This window comes from Heteronotia binoei, chromosome 5, assembly GCF_032191835.1.
Source record: "Heteronotia binoei isolate CCM8104 ecotype False Entrance Well chromosome 5, APGP_CSIRO_Hbin_v1, whole genome shotgun sequence".
In the NCBI taxonomy this organism is placed as follows: Eukaryota; Metazoa; Chordata; class Lepidosauria; order Squamata; family Gekkonidae; genus Heteronotia; species Heteronotia binoei.
This window is the reverse complement of record NC_083227.1, coordinates 168,697,146-168,716,748: the sequence shown is the minus strand read 5'-3', so window position 1 is coordinate 168,716,748 and position 19,603 is coordinate 168,697,146. Positions and strand designations below refer to the sequence as shown.

General features: G+C 43.2%; 1 protein-coding gene across 2 annotated transcripts in view; it reads left to right on the top strand.

Annotated features, from left to right (window-relative positions):
* The first annotated feature begins 584 nt into the window (after nt 1–584).
* PRKACA (protein kinase cAMP-activated catalytic subunit alpha) overlaps nt 585–19,603 on the top strand; it is a 135,594-nt gene continuing 116,575 nt past the window's right edge. The window contains exon 1 of one of the 2 annotated variants that reach the window (XM_060240691.1): nt 585–754. In XM_060240691.1, the coding sequence (XP_060096674.1) occupies nt 709–754 (46 nt within the window). In that variant the 5' untranslated portion in view covers nt 585–708. Of the gene's footprint in view, nt 755–8,104; nt 8,185–19,603 lie in introns of those variants that run through there. The other variant, XM_060240693.1, reaches the window with a different exon arrangement.

The following is a 19,603-nucleotide window of genomic DNA, read 5'->3' as shown; positions in this document are numbered from 1 at the left end:
CTAGATGGCTACAGGTCAGTTTAGTTCAGTTTATCCTAGCATAGCTCCTAACACCGCAGCCATGAAACGATGTAGCCGATACTAATTACTCCGGGTCGCACGGGGCAAGCAGCGAATCCCTCTGCCTGCAGCACAACGGGATGCTTTTCCTTCTGCCAACAACCGTCCCCCTCCCCGGGCCGATTATTTCACAGTCACCGCAGATCCCTCGCAACCTGCTCGGTTTGCACCGCGCCCTCCGCCCCGCGCATTCCTCGAGCGCGCTCCATCCCGCTCTTCTAAATATAGAACGCCCCGCCCTCACCCCCCCCCTCCCCGCCAGCCGAGCGCATCTTCCTCCTAAAGGGGCGAAACCATAACGCTGCCATTAGCCAATCAGAATAGCGGCAGAGCCGCGCGGCTTCAGCCCGAAAGTCTTGCGCGCGAGGAGGCCGGGCGTTTGCGCGAGCTCGTCACTAACCGAAGACCAATAGGGGCTGGCCTGCGCCGATGCAGCCAATGAGCGAGGGAGAGCCGCCTTGGCAGCCAATGGCGTGCCAGATCGCAGAGGCGCCGCGACGGCCGGGGAGGGGCGGGGCGGGGAAGACGCGGTCCGGCAGGGGCGGGGGGATTGGGCCTGGCTGGGCCCGGCCGGAGCCTCCTTCCGCCTGGACCGAGCGAGAGAGCGGGGAGAGCGCCCCCTCCCCGCGGGCCCAGCCCCGCCTGGCCATGGGCAACGCGGCCACGGCCAAGAAGGGCGGAGAGCTCGAGAGCGGTAAGTGCGGCAGCCGGCCGGAGTGAGTGGCCTCCCTGCGCCAAGCAGGAAGTGTGGCGGAGGGCGCCGCTGGACTTAGCCAGGCCTCTGGGCGTGCAGGGCCGGAGCTTGTCTTGTGCTTCCTTCGTCTGCGTCTTCCAGGGAAGCGCTGGGGCAGCTTTGCTACGTGGAATCGCCCTTCCGAGCCTTGAGTTTTGTGCCACCGTTGCCTTGCTCTGGCCATTCCCTTTTGATGTTTTGGTTGAGGGTGTCTTTTGACGGAGACAGTCGCTCGCAGTTTGTCTCCTGTGTGCTCCTGGATTTTTTTTATTTTTTGTTAATGCTACCTTTTTTTCTTAAGGTGTTGTATCAAGACCTTCTCACCTGGCCACATCTGCATTTAAAACCTTATCAGCGGTGTTTCTTTAATCATATCTATTTTGTAGCTTTTCTGCTTAGACGTGTTGACTGGCTTCATAGCTATAAAACCACTATTTTATCTTTTATAGTATATTTAGTTTCTATGCGTGATTATTTAGTTTGCTTTTTTTTCAGGTTCGGAATATGCACTAATAATAACATCTTTTGCTATTACTTTTAGGCAGGCATGACAGGTCCGTGTTCATAGACAGCTGGCTCTGTTAAGCACAAATGAAGGCTACTTAATTCAAGAGAGACAGAACGGAGAAAAGCTGCAGAATGGAGCTGGTCAGGCAGGAAGGAAGGAAGGTGGCCATCCAGTGGAGATTCTATATACAGAGCAGAAAGTATTACATAGCTTACTGAAATGTGGAGGCAGAAAGTTCTGCATGGACTGCCTTGCTGGAAATTGAAGGGAGGATCTTGCAGTCATCAACTGACTTTTGCAGGACAGCCAGATTGCTGATGTTGGAGAAGAACTCTATGAGAAAGATTGAAAATTCCCACTCACCCCCCTTTCACCTTGGGGAACTTGTGGCATTCTGTGGCATCCTTCCATCACATAATTTATTGCCCATTTTAAACAATGCTGGTTTGTTCTCAATCCTTAGGGCTGTCATCCAGTTAACCTCTCAACTGAGTAATGGGTGTATAAAGCTTGGCTTCTGATAAATGATGCCTGACTTTAGTAAATACACACACCCTTTGGTAAGTTTGGCTTAAGTTTGTTAGTAAAAATGGGGGGAAAAGATTTAGAAAGGGAGGGAAAATGAGCAGAATGCTGAAGCAGTGCAATTCAGTCCATGTGTTCTGTATGTCAGTTCTGTGTTTATATATGAAATAATGCCTCAAGGGAAGATTAGGGGAGGAGGAGGAAATTATATGTGTGTCAACATTGCAAAGCAAGAGCTAGTGGTCACCACAAATGACATCTTAACCTTCTGAACTTCCTCTGCTGGGTAAGGAGGCCCCTTACACTCAATCCCTGTGCTCTCAACTTTCTACTGTACACTGACTCGTCTTTTCTTCAGCATGCCATCCCAACAACTGTAGGCAGAAATGAGGAACTGCTGCTTCCTGCCTCTGACCGGGTATTCTTCCCTACTTAGCATCTATTTGCACTTCAGTCAGAATCACCTTGTGATTTGGGCCACTCACACAGAGGCATCCCTTTTCCAAATAGCTGGATAGCAGGATTTATCTATGGCAAGCCTGGCCAAACTGTGGCTTAGGAGCCACATGTGGCTCCTTCATACATATTGTGTGGCTCTCGAAGCCACCACCGCCCCAACAGCTGACTTGGAAAAGGCATTTTTTCTCTTTAAATCACTTCTCCAAACCAAGCCAGCTGGCAGTTTGGAGAATGCATTTAAAGTTATTTGCTTTCTTTCCACCCCTCCCCCTCCAATCTATTTGCTTGCCTGCCTTCCTGCTTTCATTCATCTGATGTTCATGTCCTGCAGCTCTCAAACATCTGACATTTATTCTATGTGGCTCTTATGTTAAGCAAGTTTGGCCACCCCTGATCTATGGGTTGTGTGCCTAATGACCCCTGTGCAAAGGAAAATGGGCAGGACTTACTCAAAGTGTTATTCTTCCTTTTTAAGGTACTTGTGATACCTGTTATCAGGGTTGTGGAATGCCTAACAATCTTTAATGTATTTATTGGTCCATCCAGTAACTTCTACACTGTCACAGCTAGGTTTTTTTTAACTTCCTGAGTGTCATATTCCTGAATCATAATTGCTTTATTACAAAGCAGAATAGTTACAAGCATAGTAAGTGTTCAAATTCTGTATTCCAATAAATGTGAGTTAATACAGATAGCATAGTAAAGCAGTTAAAATTCTGTATTCCAATAAATGTATATGAGTCAATAATTTATACAGATGTGCTTGTTTTTTTCTCCCCACAGTATTTTCCTTTGGGGGGAATTTGAAGCTTTTTAGAGATTAGAAGCATAGGTGAGTGAGGGGTCAAATGGACGTGTGGTTGAAAATGGCAAGGGATGGACAGACAATTAATGCTTCCTCTAAGCTGTGTGGTCTTGTGAGCAGAAATCCTGCTTTGTGAGCCCCTGGCCTTAAAGCTGTGAGCTACTGCATAAATTAGTTTGCTCTGGGGCCATTTTTCTTGAGCTAAGATGAAAATGTGTGAGCTGGAAGCTAAAAAACTGTGAGCTAGCTCACACTAACTCAACTTTGAGGGAACACTGGGTAGGTCGTAGATGCCATATGCTTATGAATACTGGTTCCTGTTCAAGAAGACTCTGCGGTGATGGTTCTGAATACTGTGAGAGCCTAAAGTTCAGTTATGTTTTAGAAAGTGATTTTGTTTTCAGTTACCCAAGCACTGCACTAAATGCCAAATTCTGAGCAAATATTTGCATGTCTGTGACCTCAAAACATGAGTATTCGTGTTCTAATTACATACAGGATGTTAACACAGGATATGAAAGCCAAGACACAGATACTTTAATGTTGCATTATTTGATTGAATTTGGTACAAAATTCAAAGTTACATTTTGTATTGTTCATAACCAAAGATGTTTTGGCAGATAATAACTTTACAATATTAACAAAGGAATAATCAAGGGTAAGCAGATTTGAGTAGGCTGAGTGACAGTGTGAGCACTCACTGGTGTCTGCAGTTCTCCTCTTGTATACACCAACTTCTTCATGGATTAAATTCTGTTGAATTCCTTCTAGACTATCTGATCATCATGAGTAGAAGAAAAAGAATCCGAACAGTACCACTATTGCGGAGGCTTTGCAATATACCATCTATTTACAGAATCTGTGCTGATCATAAAAAAAATCCCCTGTTTTGGCAAAAATTAAGGACAAAAAAGCACTACTTTAATTAAACTGGGATACTATATATGAAGCTGTTTGAATATTGGGATGAAATATAATTTCAGTGCTGTTATGATGATAATGGGACAGCTAGGTGTCTGTAGCTTGGCTGCCAAGCTGTTCTGTGTAAAATGTCAAGCATGGACTCTCCTGAAAAATAAATTGGAAAGGTAAGCTTTGATCTTGTTCGTGTAAGTTTAAAAGGTAACTATCACAGTATGTGCAATGTTGTGTGTATATGAATGATTTGCTTCTTGTATAAGTGTTGTGAATCTCCTTCATTGAGAGTTTTAAAACAGAAACTGGATTAGTTGACATGATTAATATTTATTATATTCTGCCACCATGGATGGAGGTTCTTTGCAGCTCTCTAAATGTCTGTTTAAAGTAAAAATATAGTACAAGGTAATGTACAAGTGCTAACAGCACCATCCTAAGCAAAGTCACACCATTCTTAGTCCACTGAAGCCAGTGGTGTTAGAAGGGGGTAACTCTAATTTATGAATTTCCTGCTGGTGTCTAGTTTGGCATTGAAAACCATTGCCTGGACAGTTGCTGTGCAGACTATGATAAACTGAGCTTCTGATTGGATGTGATGTCCTAAAAGGGAGGGGGCGTATGAATCTGGATTTTCCTTTAAAATTCTCTAAAGCAATCCACGTTCTATAACAAAAACAGCAGCAATTCGTATACATTCACATTTGATTTCATCTTGTTTTGTTCTCCAAGTTCCATGAAAGGGCAAAATATACAGAGCACTGTGTCTTCTTCCCCTGCTCAGCTTGTGTCAGCCTTTGCTTGCTAAGATTTCCATGAGGTCTTGCCACCCCACCCAATTTTTTGTTTGCAACCTTGAGGCCTAGAAACCTGATTTTCAAAAAAAGGAAGCTTATCTCAAGTCATTCAGTTTTGCACTGATATTCACATACTTGTGCCTGTGAGCAGCACAGTAAGCTGCTCAAGCAGTTGTGCTCAAACTTGCTTATGGGAAGCAGCAAATGAAAGTTTACATGAAAAATTAAAGATAAGTGTCCTCTTCCTCTATAGCAGGGGTGTCAAATGGCCAGCCCAAGGACCAGATGAGGCTCCCAGAGGACTCCTATCAGGCCCGTGAGCAACTTACTGTCATCTGCTTCCTTCTCTCTCTTGCTTCCGTCTGCATTGCAGCTTGCTTTGCCAGGCTTGCTCAAGTGCACCAGAGCTACAGAGCAAAGCCTTGATTTTCTCCATTGACTGACCAGCACATGAAGCAACTTACATACAGAAGCTCGCAATGCCCAGCCATTTCATGTTTTCCCCTGGGTCTTAGGCTCAAAGCATTGACCATGAGATTTCTGTAATGAATGTCAATAAATCAAAAGTAGGTTTGCAACTTACACACACACAAATTGTGTTTGTCTGTGTCCTTTATAAAGTTTATATCTCCACTGCCTGGGATAACATTTTGCAATACACATGGCCCGACCCAATAAGGTCTCATTTATGTCAGATCCAGCTCTCATAACAAATGAGTTTTACACCCCTTCTCTATAGTGTCTTTGTGCCTCATCTTGTCTAAATTCATATAGGACCCAACCACAGGGAGCTTCCAGTCTTGAGTTTGTTACTCTATAACATACCATGTACCCAAATGTTAGGACATAAATTAAATAGAGTTTCTTAATTAAAGTTTGTGTATCTACAAACCCATTTTTAAAAGCTACACACTACTTACTGCTCACTGTAGTTGATTAGACAAGTGAAGACTGCTAGATGGTAGTTCAGTAGTTCACATTCTACTGCCAATGGTAATGGAACAGATTTATCTAATTTCAAAAATATGTGAGTGGCTTTATGGTCCAGTTTGTCCATGATTTCACAACTGAATATAAAGCTTGGGAGGTCCAGATTTCTTTTCCATTGGCAGCCTTGTCAGTGAACACTGAGGCATTTTATTCTGATTATAAATTCAACTTTTACAGAGGTCATAGTTTGGGAGACGAATGAGAACATAATGAGTTCCTAGAAGAAGACAAGCATTCAGAATGTGCTCTATTCTTGTTATGCAGGGCAAGCAGCAAAAAAAAAAAAAACTTCCTAGAATGGGGAATTGGAAATAGACTATAACTCTAAGGTCCTCTCAAAAGATGTAGAGAAGAAAGTAAAAAGTAAACCACACCACATTTGACATATGTGTGAAACAGAATTTCTGCGTTACAAGCAAGACTTAAGAGACCTAACTGTTCTCCTAATCAGTAGCCTCCAGCAGTTACATGATAAAATTTGTCTTCAGGAAAGGGTGTGCTTGCGTCCCAGATGTTACAAGGGTCTTGGGCTAGTAAATCAAAAGTGCAGGAAGACAAAGGAAGATAGAACACAGAAGTAGGTAGTTAGATTTTTGGCAAGTATGGAATTCTCCAGGGATGGATCAGATTTACAGGGCTTGAAGGTGTGTACAAGCCTTCAAAAGTAGTATGTCCTGTAGTTGAAACCATCACATAGTATAGATGATTTCTCATAGTACTCTAAAGTAAGCATGGGGTAATGGGAATGCTCCCTTGGGAACTAAGCCTCTGGGCTACTTTGCAGGTCAAAGTATGTAAATAGATCAAATATTTAGCCACGTCACATAGAAGAAGGTAAGCAACATTGCATGTACATGCTCTAGGAATAATTACAGCTGTTTGTGATTCGGTGCACACAATACAGATGAATATAATGGTTTGAACATTATGTACATTGTATATTTTGTAAGTTATTTGATCCATATTCATTTGCTTGAAGGGGAGGTCTATAGACTTTTGCAGGCAAGATCAGGCACTTCCTACAGCTGTGATATCCTTCAGGTTTCTAAAACCTCATCTATGAACTGCTATCTCAAACAATTCTAGTTATTTATTTTATTTAAAGCATTTATAGGCTATGTTTTTACCCAAATAGCACCCCCAAGGAATGAGTTAGAACAATGCATCCTTCTTCCAGCAAAATATGGCTCAAGTATGAGAGCTATTCTACCTGCTATTATACTGGAGCAGGAACAATGACTAATAATCCTCCTGGTCTTGTTAGGTAAAATCACAGGCCTAGGGTATTATTGTGATAGGTGCTGCTCAAAACATAGCATGTAGCTTTGCTTGTTTTTTACTGTACTCCCCCAACTTGGGAGGACTGGTGGAGAAGGCTGATGGAGCAACAAGTGCAGTATGCAGTCTTATTCAAATATTTATGTTCTGTGCACTTAGTTTAGGATGACTCACCGCTGCTCACACAATTTAGAATTATTAGAACACTAAAAGTGAATGTATAAAATCAACAAGTAGTATCCCACAGATCTTCAATGAAAGGTATGTTTTGTGTACATTGTTCTTCAAGGCTCACAAGAGAGCTTATCAGGTACATCTCCATAAGCTAGGAGTTCTGAAGTGATGGTGCCACCATGGAGAAGGCCTGTATTCTATTTCTCCTTGCCTGTACTTCAGCAAACAATGACAACTTTTCTGATGATCTTAATGCATGTTGGGGTGAACATACTGGTGGAGATACTTTCATTTACTCTTAAGCCCATGCTATTTAAGACTTAAAACAAGATCAAAAAATACCGGTAAACAAATTGATAAACTCCACAAATATTTAAACATGGGTATAAAGTTTTCTTTATGACCAACATCAATTTAAGAGTTTGGTTGCTTCATTTGTGTCAAGTTTTTGAGCACTCTTTAAAGGTAGTCGAGTCTTGTAATTACAAAATCATGGAAACCATATCCTTGTTTTCCCTAAAATAAAATTGCTGTCGTAGTGGAGAAACACACAATCTGATCACCTGACCTTCAAACAAGAAGCCTAGTTCCTTTATATAACACAAATGAAAAGGCAACTGTGTGCCGGAGAGTGGTCACATGTGAACAGGCCACACCCCCTCTGTGTTGTCGGGATTTCTATTGAGCCTAGGAATCGATGTATTGTTCTTTCATTTCTCAAGACTCTGACAAAGGCAGACTCCTAGTTTGCTATTGTCTTATTTCTTCCAGTGTCTGTCTGAAAATCTCTGGTGTGCTGTATTTATCGCTTTGCCTCTCGTTAAGCATCTCTCTCCCACAGCACTGACAAGTGGTGTTTGTTACAGATTGACCCTTCTGGGGAGCCATAGGCCAAGTGCAGAGGAGGCCACATTCTAGACTGGCAAGATGGAGGCTGGAGGTGAGGGGAGTAACAGGCTGGGTGGTTTTCAAAAAGGGTATGGGGAGGGCGGGGGGGGGGGCACAGCAGGCTTGAAGCTTCCTACCTCCTTGGATGGTTGGGTGTGTGTGTCGGGCCTTTGTCTAGCGAAAGCAGCCCTGATCTGTACTGCAGGGAGTGAAATGTCTGCCCTTTCTGCTGTGATTTGAAGGCTCCAGTCCGGGCCCAAGCAAGGGAAATGTGATTTTGGGCTCTGCCGACAGACGTATAGTGTCCAGATCCCACAAAGTGATGGTGCCGCTTTGCTCTGGTCAGACCTCCCCTAGAGTATTGTGTTCGATTTGGGGGGTTTAAGAAGGGTGTAGACAAGCTGAACGTGTCCAGAGGAGGGCGACGAAGACGGTGATGGGTCTGGAGACCAAGTCCTAGGAGGAAAGGCTGAAGGAGCTGGGCACGTTTAGCCTGGAGAGGAGACGACAGAGAGCTGATATGTCAACTATGGTCAAGTACTTGAAGGGCTGTCATAGACAGGATGGCGTGGAGTTGTTTTCTGTTGCCCAGAAGGTTGGACAGAACCAACGGGTTGGAATTAAATCAGAAGTTTTTTTGATTAAACGTTAGGAAGTTGGAGCAGTTCCTCAGTGAAACAAGCCTTCCTTGGAAGGTGGTCGGCTCTCCTTCTTCGGAGGTTTTTAAACAGAGGCAAGATGGCCATCTGGCAGCTGTGCTTATTCTGTGAATTTAGAGGGAGGTGTTTGTGAATTTCCTGCATTGTGCAGGGGGTTGGACTAGATGACCCTGGAGGTCCCTTCCAACTCTATGATTCTAAGGCATTTAAAGTGAAGAATGGTCTTGAGGTACTAGCTACCATCTGACTTCTGCAGGCTGAAAATTTAAGAAAACGTAGGCTTTGATTATAAATGCTGTTTTGTCCAGTTTAGCATTCCCTGTTAGGGTACTGTTACTTACCTAAATTTGTATTATGTGGGTTCAGGATTGATAGTGATTCAGGGCTACTTCCCTTTAGAGGAATTAGTATTTATTTATGGTAGAACAATGTGTACAAGGCCCTAAAACTACAACAACAGAGATGGTGAGTGTGAAGGCTGAATTCAGGACTGGAACATAGCAAATGGCCAATGAATTTGTATTTTGAATTTCCGTTGTGTGGCATCAAGACATAGTATTTTTAAGGTGGTCAGCTAACGTTTCTGAAGTCAACTGATTAATTTATTTTCAAAAATGTAATAGAGAAGGGTTGCTGTTGACATGCTGAGCTACTGAGATGGATGTCCTTTCTAGAAATGGGAATTGTTTTTTCCAATACTGAATATGAAATGTCTTCATCTAGTATAGGGATCCCCAACAAGGCACCCATCAACACCATTCCTGGAACTTAGCAGGTGTTTTTAGAAAACAGGCTTCTGATTGGCCATTGGAGATCTGATTGAGTATGCAAATCAAAACAATGTTGTTTGGTCAGCAGCTACTACCACAGTGTTGGTTTTATTCTCCCTATCACTCCTTTCCCAATTTTTTTTTTAAAAATTACTTCTCTTGTTGCCTGCATTGAGACTTCCTTTGTGTGTGGATCTGTCTCCTGTGGTGGTAACCATTTTATTGTTGCAGTCACCATCTTGTGTCAGAATTCCAAAGGTGCCCAGAGGCTGAAAAAAGTTGGACCACTGATCTAGAAGAAGAGGGGGGAAACATGTTAAGTACTTGGTGAGCTGTGAAGTTGGAGCTGTCTCTGAAAGGGCAGTGTTAAGTAAGATGCTGAAAGAAAAGATGTGCTTGCACTTAACTGGGATATTTGAAAAGGCATTGGTGTGAATGAAAATGGAATATGGGCAGAGTAGTCAAGGTACAACAAGTGAAAATGAGAATATCCTATCTTGCTTGATAGTGGATAGATTTTTTAACAATTTTATATTTTAAAGATTATTTATTGTATCTTTGTATTGTTTTTATTGGTGTATTTTGAATGCTGTTAGCAACCCCAAAGTCCTGTTTGGAGGAGAGGGAGCAGGATATAAATTTGATATAAATTTGGGTCTGAAATGAAGTGTTGTATTCCAGGAAGTTTTGGTGTAAGATGTGGTAGGTTGATTTTTCATTGTGGAATTAACTTGTTAATTTTTATAGTCTGATTCTAGGTTTCATGGTGTATTTTCAAAGAGAACAAGCAGGGGTTGTGGAGTTAGAAAATGTATAGAAAGTGTGAGGCTCTTATAGGAATTGGGATTCTTGTTTCATAACTCTTTTTGCTGTATTAAAGCGATATGGGTAATGATTTGCTGGTACTGATGATTAAGAGAAAACAAAGATCATATAGGCGCGATTCTGCAACTAGTTTGGCACCAGAGAGTGTACTGACTGTGCAAATGGGATGGGTGCCTAACTTTTGAGTTTTGTTTACATGTAACAGATGAGATTTTAAGAAACTTTATAATGCTAGGACTCTAGTGATATACTGCTGTGATGTTCCCTTTTCCTGACATTGCCAGTATAATGCTAACTACAAGCTTATTAGAAATAACTGCAGAATATTTAGCAACTGTAAATGTAGCTTATCAAAAAGTAGAGGAATGCTTTGGAGATGAATTGTAGCTCAGTAGTAGAACATCTGTCAGACATGCAGAAGATCCCTAGGTTCAATCTCCAGTAGAAAGATCAGATGGCTGGTGATGTGAAAGACTGTGACTCAGGACAAGTGCTGCCACTCTGAGCAGAAATACCAACTTTCATGAACCAGTGGTCTGATTCAGTATGAGGCAAGTTCATGTGTTTATACTCAAGAATATTCTGGTAAGTATTTGAGAACTTGCAAAGTGTGTGATCCTCCCATGTGATTTTTTCATGTGAATCTCTTTCTTGCTTCCAAGAGTAGATTTTCTAGGGCCTGCTTCAAATGAATCGGTGGGTCATTATACAGCTGTATGGTTTAGCTAAGTGTTCACTTATCTTCCAGTAGCTGATGATTGAACAGAGTGTTATGCATAAAGCTTTGTGTGATCTACAGCCCTCTTTCCCCTTAGTTTATTCCTCTTTTTAATTAAGGTTGGGAGCTAATTGTTAAAAACATTATTTAACTTCAGTGTGATCCTCACAGATGCTGGATCAAGACCTGGGAAACCCTAGGAAGGCTTTTCCTTACTTGTGGGGAAAGATCAGAAGATATTTGGCTGCTGGGAAGAGTTTGAAGAGGGACATGTGCATCTTGAGCGATAGTTTGGTATTATTCTGTGTGGTCCAGCCACCAGATGGGGATATTACACATAATTTGGAAGTATGTTAAGCTGCTTAAGACTGGTTTACCAGTTTCAGGATGTCTGACTGAGGTATTCTTTCTTATCGGTACTTGAGAAAATGCAAGGGGCATATATGTCTTCCCTGTAATTTGTTAAATGGCTCTTTGCTCATTTACAAAGAATTTACAGGATTTGGAGGGGGGCAAATTATGTAAATAAGTGTGTACATTTTAAATACTTTGTTGATTTCTGCACTCGTCATAGATGACCTCTGAAGTTGCACCTGTATCCGCAAATGTGCGACAGTGTTAATGCTGGAGTTGTAATATGTTCTCCTGTGATGGAGAACATTCATTAAGGGACAAGTGTCACCTTACAGACTTCTTAGTTGCATGAACATGTATTTCCAGATATGATGAGAAAGGGTCTGGTTGTATCAGTTGAGAGACATTTTCAGCAGTGGAGCAGCTGGTGTAATGTATGACATGCAGTAAAGTGTTAAAATTTGGTCCTAACTTAACTGTATTTATATGAGAGTAAGTCATAATTTAATTGAGCCTTTGAAATGAACATATTTAAGATAACTTAACATATGAGTAAACCTAACAAGCAGTGTAATGATAAAACTGTGGAGGGGGGCTCCTCTAAAGGATCAGGCTTAGTTTAGTCCTGATTTAATTTTGTTTGAGTTGGTGTCTTCATTGGTGCCTTGCATTTCGGCTCACAGAGCAAGTGGCATTTAATGAATACTTTCATCAGGTGGAATTGACTACTCTTCTGATCATGAATAGAAGAGCCCCATGGTGCAGAGTGTTAAAGCTGCAGTACTGCAGTCCTAAGCTCTGCTCATGACCTGAGTTCGATCCCTGGCGGAAGCTGGGTTTTCAGGTAGCCGGCTCAAGGTTGATTCAGCCTTCCATCCTTCCGAGGTCGGTAAAATGAGTCCCCAGCTTGCTGGGGGGGGGGAAGTATAGTTGACTGGGGAAGGCAATGGCAAACCACCCCGTAAAAAGTCTGCCATGAAAACATTGTGAGAGCAACGTCACCCCAGAGTTGGAAACGACTGGTGCTTGCACAGGGGACCTTTCCTTTTCCTAATCATGAATAATCAAGAATAATGGTAGCATCTCCTCTAGCATTTCCCTTTCCTTTTTGCTGTCCTTCATACTACATACTGTGTCATAAAAAAGGACAAATAGCATAAATGTATAGGAACATACTATGAAAATACGTAACTGTTGAAGCACCAGTTTTTCTGAATATTGAACAATGCAGCTTATTATAACAAGTCTTTATTGTAGTGAGCTTTCTGTCCTTTTATGCAAAGCTTTCTTTAGGCGTTGGTATGTCCTGATAATTGTTGAGGAGGTCCATATGACTAAAGATTCGGCTTAGTTGTAAAAAAATAAAAAGCCTTTTTGTGAATGTACTTTGAACCACACCCTCTTCCTGATCAGAGGCTAGAAATGGCTTGTCTGGACTGTTTATGGAAAATATGTACAGAAAGACATGAAAATATCCTATTGGGCTTTTAGTGCAGGGGTCCCCAACTCCTGGTCCGTGGACCAGTACCGGTCCGTGGCCTTTTAGCAACCGGGCCACAGAGTAAGGCAGAATGGGAAGACCACCAGAGAGAGAGCCTTCTCGATAGCAACTGCCGGAGGAAGTGAGGGCCTTAACCATGAGCTCGAAAAGAAGGTGCCCCATCCTTCATTATTTCTAATGTAGGGAAGGCATTAAAAAGGTATGTGGTCCCCTTAAATGTGATGGCCAGAACTTCCTTTGGAGTTCAATGGTGCTTGTCAGAACTTTGCTTATGGCTCCACCCCCCAGTGTCTCCTGGCTCCACCCCCGAAGTCCCCAGATATTTCTTGAATTGGACTTGGCAACCCTATGTGTGGCCCAGAGTGTTGGACTGGAGGATGGGGGCCCCAATGGGGTGCAATGTCATAGAGCACACCAGGGCTTTTTGGTTAGGGAAAAACCCCCAGCAGGAACTCATTTGCATATTGGGCCACACCCCTTGACATCACCATCGTTTCACATAGGGCTTTTTGTGGAGAAAGCCCAGCAGGAACTCATTTGCATATTAGGCCACACCCCTGGTACAAAGCCATTCGGAACTGTGTTCCTGCTAAAAAAAAGCCCTGGAGCCTCCCCCGCCCCCCCGGCAAACATCCATTTTCTCCAGGGGGACTGATCTCTATAGTCTGGAGATGTGTTGCAATTCCGGTTGGATCCCCAGGTCCTGCCTAGGGTTGCCGATCCCCAGGTGGGGTCAAGGGATCCCCCAGTTTGAAGGCCCTTCCCTTGCTACGGGGTCATCAGAAAGCAGGGGGGAGGTGGGAAATGTCTGCTGGGCACTCCCTATGGAGACTTATTCCCATAGAAAATCATGGAGAATTGATCCGCGGGTATCTGGGGCTCTGGGGGCAGCTGTTTTTGAGGTAGAGGCACCAAATTTCCAGTATAGCATTCAGTGCCTCTCCCCAAAATACCACCCAAGTTTCAATTAGCCCCCAGAGAAGGTGCCCCTATCCATTATTTCCTATGGAAGGAAGGCATTGAAAAGGTGTGCGGTCCCTTTAAAAGTGATGGCCGGAACTCCATTTGGAGTTCACTTCTGCTTGTCGCACCCTTGCTCTTGGCTCCACCCCTAATGTCTCTTGGCTCCACCCCCAAAGTATCCTGGCTCCACCCCCAAAGACCCCAGACATGTATTGAATTGGACTTGGCAACCCTACCTGACGTAGTAGTCTTTCATATTCTAGTTAAGTGTAATTTACATAAAACAGGGCTTTTTTGGGTAGCAGGAACTCATTTGTATATTAGGCCCCTGATGTAGCCAATCATCCAAGAGCTTACAGTAGGCCCTGTAAGCTCTTAGAGGATTGGCTACATCAGGGGTGTGTGGCCTAATATGCAAAGGAGTTCCTACTACAACCCCCCCCCCGCATAAACACATGTGAAGCTGTCTTCTGTATAGTCAGACCATTGGTTAGTATTGTCTGCTCTGACTGGCAGTGGCTTTCCTGGGTCTTGTAGGTCTTTCACCTACAGTTAAAAGCTGATACTTTTAACTAGAGATGCATGGGACCTTCTGCATGCAAAGTAGATACTCTGCCTCTGCGTCTCAGCCCTTTCCCCCATAAAATACATAAACTTGGTCCTGCTTTTGTGATTTTTGTGGCTTCTAGTGCTATGTTTGCAATATTTTGGGGGCCCACCAGTAAAAAAGAGGACTTTGCTAAAGCTTGGCATAAAGCTCATGGTATAAAACACCAAAATAAAGCTAACATACACCATCACATTTCCATATTTCAGTCTGTTCCAATGTTTGGGTAAACTCCAGAATCCAGTTCTAAGTTGGCGAACATTTGCTAGCTGTTCATGTCAGTTTTATGCCACTTCTAATTATTATTGTCCTTGGGTAATGTAGGAAGAAGATTGTTCAGTGTTAAACCTGGCCTGTTTGAGTGCAGGGCAGTTAATCAAGTTTCCAAGTGTAGCTTCATTGTATGAATTTCTTATCTGTATTGCTTTTGTAGTTAAAATATTTTAAGCTGACATAGGCAAGTCCTATTCTACAAATGAGTCCTTCAGTCTGTTGTTGTTCAGTCACACAGTCGAGTCCGACTCTTTGCAACCCCATGGACAAAGTCACGCCAGGCCCTCCTATCTTCCACCATCCTCCGAAGTCTGCTCAAATTCGTGTTTGTTACATCAGTAACACTGTCCAGCCATCTCATTTTTTGCCGTCCCCTTTTTCTGCCTTTTGTCTTTCCTAGCATCAGGGTCTTCTCCAGTGAGTGCTTCCTTCTCATTTGGTGGCCAAAGTATTTGAGCTTCAGCATCTGACCTTCCAGGGAACAGTCTGGGTTGATTTTCCTTAGGACTGACTGATTTGATCTTTTTGCAGTCCAAGGGACTCTCAAGAGTCTTCTCCAGCACCACATCTCAAAAGCATCTATTCTTCTGCGCTCGGCCTTCCTTATGGTCCAGCTCTTACAGCCATACATTACTACTGGGAATACCATCCATCGCTTTGACTATACGAACTTTTGTTGGCAGGGTGATGCCTCTTCTTTTTATTATACTGCCCAGGTTCACTATAGCTGTCCTCCCAAGGAGCAAACGTCTTTTAATTTCATGGCTACAGTCACCATCTATAGTGATCTTGGATCCCAGAAATGTGAAGTCTGTCACTACTTCCATGTCTTCCCCTTCTATTTGCCAAGGTGTGATGGGGCCAGATGCCATGATCTTAGTTTTTTTTATGTTGAGTTTCAAGCCTACTTTTGTACTGTCCTCTTTCACCCTCAACAAGAGGTTCTTTAGGTCCTCCTCACTCTCTGCCATTTGAGTGGTGTCATCTGCATATCTGAGGTTGTTGATGTTCTTCCCAGCAATCTTAATTCCGGCTTGTGCTTCATCCAGGCCAGCATTCCACATGATGTACTCTGCATATAAATTAAATAAGCAGGGTGACAATATACTCCTTTTCCTATTCTAAACCAATCAGTTGTTCCATATCCTATTCTGACAATTGCTTCTTGACCCTTATACAGGTTTCTCAGGAGACATGTGAGGTGGTCTGGTACTCTCATCTCTTTAAGGACTTGCCACAGTTTGTTGTGATCCACACAATCAAAGGCTTTAGCATCGTCAATGAAACAGAAATAGACGTTTTTCTGATACTCCCGTGCTTTCTCCATAATCCATCGAATGTTGGCAATTTGATCTCCAGTTCCTCTATCTCTCCGAAACCCAGCTTGAACTTCTGGTAGCTCCTGATCTACATACTGCTGAAGCCTAGCTTGTAGGATCTTTAACATGACCTCGCTGGCATGTGAAAGGAGTGCAATGGCCTGATAGTTTGAACATTCCTTGGGATTCCTTCTTTGGGATTGGAATATAAACTGATCTTTTCCAATCCTGTGGCCACTGTTGTGTTTTCCAAATTTGTTGACATAATGTATGCATCACTTTAACAGTGTCATCCTGTAGGACTTTGAATAGCTCAACTGGGATACCATCATCTCCACTCGCTTTGTTGTTAGTAATGCTTTCTAAAGCCCATTTGACTTCACACTCCAGGATGTCTGGCTTGAGGTCATTGATTTCACTGTAATGGTTGTCCAAGGCATTGAGATCGTTCTTGTATAATTCTTCTGTGTATTCTTGCCACCTCTTCCTGATCTCTTCTGCTTCTGTTAGGTCCCTACCATTTTTGTCCTTTATCATAGCCATCTTTGCACGAAACGTTCCCTTGATTTCTCCAATTTTCTTGAAGAGATCTCTTGTCCTTCCCATTCGATTATTTTCCTGTATTGCTTTGCATGATTCCTTCAGGAAGGCCTCCTTATCTCTCCTTGCTGTTCTCTGAAAATCTGCATTCATTTGGGTGAATTTTTCCTTTTCACCTTTGCCTTTCGCTTTCCTTCTTCCCTCAGCTATTTGTAAAGCCTCATCAGACAGCTACTTTGCTTTCTTGCATTTCTTTTTCTTTGGGATGGTGCTGATTGCTGCCTTCTGTACAATGTCACGAACCTCCGTCCAAAGTTATTCTGGCACTCTATCAACTCTAGTCCCTTAAACCTATTCTTCACCTCCACTGTATATTCACAAGGGATGTGATAAAGGTCAAACCTGAATGGCCTAATGGCTTCCCCAGTTTTCTTCAGTTTAAGCCTTAATTTTGCAATGAGTAGCTCATGATCTGAGCCGCAGTCAGCTCCAGGTCTTGTTTTTGCTGACTGTAAGGAGCTTCTCCATCTTTGACTGCAGAGTATATAATCAGTCTGATTTCTTTGTTGCCCATCAGGTGATGTCCACGTGTAGAGTCGCCTTTTAGGTTGTTGGAAGAGGGTGTTCGCTATGACCAGCTTGTTCTCTTGACAAAACTCTATTAGCCTTTGCCCAGCTTCTTTTTGTTCTTCAAGGCCAAACCAGTCGTTCTGGTTACCTTTTGACTTCCCACTTTGGCATTCCAGACTCCTATGATGAGGAGGACATCTTTTTTTGGTGTTAATTCTAGAAGGTGTTGTAGATCTTCATAGAACTGGTCCACTTCAGCCTCCTCTGCATCAGTGTTTGGGGCATAGACTTGGATTACTGTGATATTGAATGGTTTGCCTTGGATACAGTCCGAGATCATTCTGTCATTTTTGAGATTATATCCCATTACTGCCTTCCTCACTCTCTTGTTAACTATAAAGGCCACACCATTTCTTCTACAGGACTCTTGGCCACAATCATAGATGTAGTGATCCTCTGAGTCAAATTCACCCATTTCCGTCCATTTTAGTTCACTGATTCCCAAGATGTCGATGTTCAGTCTTGTCATCTCTTGTTTGACAACATCTAGCTTACCTTGATTCATAGATCTTACATTCCACGTCTTGATGCAGTATTGATCTTTGCAGCATCAGACTGTTCTTTCACCCTCAGACACATCCACAGCTGAGCGTCCTTTTGGCTTTGGCCCAGCCGCTTCACTCTTTCTGTGGTTACTTGAACGCTCTTCCCCAGTAGCATATTGGGCACCTTCTGATATGAGGGGCTCATCTTCCAGCGCCATATCTTTTAGCCTTTTGTTACTGTCCATGGGGTTTTCTTGGCAACGATACTGGAGTGGTTTGCCATTTCCTTCTCCAGTGGATCACATTTTGTCTGGGTTCTCAGCTGTGGCCTGTCCATCTTGGGTGGCCCTGCATGGCATAGCCCACAGCCTCATTGAACCGCGCAAGCCCTCTCGCCACGACAAGGCAGCAATCCATAGGGATTGCTTGTTAGGCTTACCCAAGTTCTGTTAGGCTTACCCAAGGTCCTCATGAGTCAGCTTAACCAATATACGCTTAATAGTTAAACCTCAATAACACTTTGACTTTGCACATCCAGCGGTCTAGGTTGTGCCATAACACATGTCTGGGAAAAACTGGAGGTCAACAGAGAATACAGCAGCTTGCCGACAACTACATCTAGATTCTCAGTTAGTTGGGTGAGTGAATGATACTAACTCCAGACTCAACCCTTCCAATTTGGGCTTCTCTTGCTCAGCAGCTTGAGTGTTTTTTTTGGTGGAGGGAACTAGTGATCACTAGGTTTGAGGCATGGAAAGAAGACTGAATGCTGTGGCAGAATATTTTCAAATACTTATCCTTTGTTTGCACTCCCAGTAGTACACAGTCATTGTTTTCCGCTGCTCTGACTGGTTGCATGTATTCCAGCTAATTAGAATTTTTTTTTTTTTTTGCTTTTGTGCTGTACCCATCAGAAATTGGTCTCTGGAGATGGCAAATATATATATATCTCACCTGATTTAATGAAGCCTCGCATGCATAATGTTTAACTCTTTCCATGTTTTCTAAGTGAGAGCTAATTACTTCTAATCTAAGTTCTTATGTCAGTAGAGCGAGGAACCTTGAGTTGTGTCTGTCGGTCTGCTTCTCATCGAGCCCTTGGTTTGCTATCCTGCTTCCTATCTGAAAGTGTGGGAGGGGAATTGGTCTCTTGGCTGCTTCTGCAACACATCACTTCAACTGCTTTGACCTGGAATGATTTTCTTGGTGTACAATTTGGTCATAAACCTCTGCGTTCCCTGTGTTATGCATCCAGAAAAAGCTGTGATGATACTTTAGTGGCAGCAGATTTGATTGACATTTCCCCCAAAGGATTAGTAATGTGACAGAGGAGTTGGAAGTACAGCTTTCCTGTTAGTAAGGAGTTGGGGGGAGGGGAGAATCTTGTATGACTAGGCTTCCCAATCCCAAGGTCCCAGCGGGGGATCCCCCAGTTTTACAGGCTTCCCCCCCCCGCCCCCAGCCAGCTGGCCGGTGGGGGGAAGCCACGCCCCCACAGCCACTAGTACCTCTAGATCTCCTGCAGGTTAAAAAACCTGCAAACAGGTCCCATTTTAAAACGCCTCTTTGTGTGTGTGTGTGCCCCTTTCAAGTTGAGCAGGAAGCAGGAAGTACTTCATGGGGAAGGGTCAGAAGCAGAGCCTCTGTTTGTTTTGCTTTCATTTCACAGTAAGTAAGAGTGTGTGCCTGTGAGAAAGAGAGAGCAGCGTAGCCCCTGTAATTGTCAGATGTCGTTGTAGAGGAACCAGACCCGGTGAGAGAGAGAGAGTACTTTTCAGAAGTCTTTGTAGGTGAGGCTGTAATATTGTGTGTTTGTCTCTGTGCTTG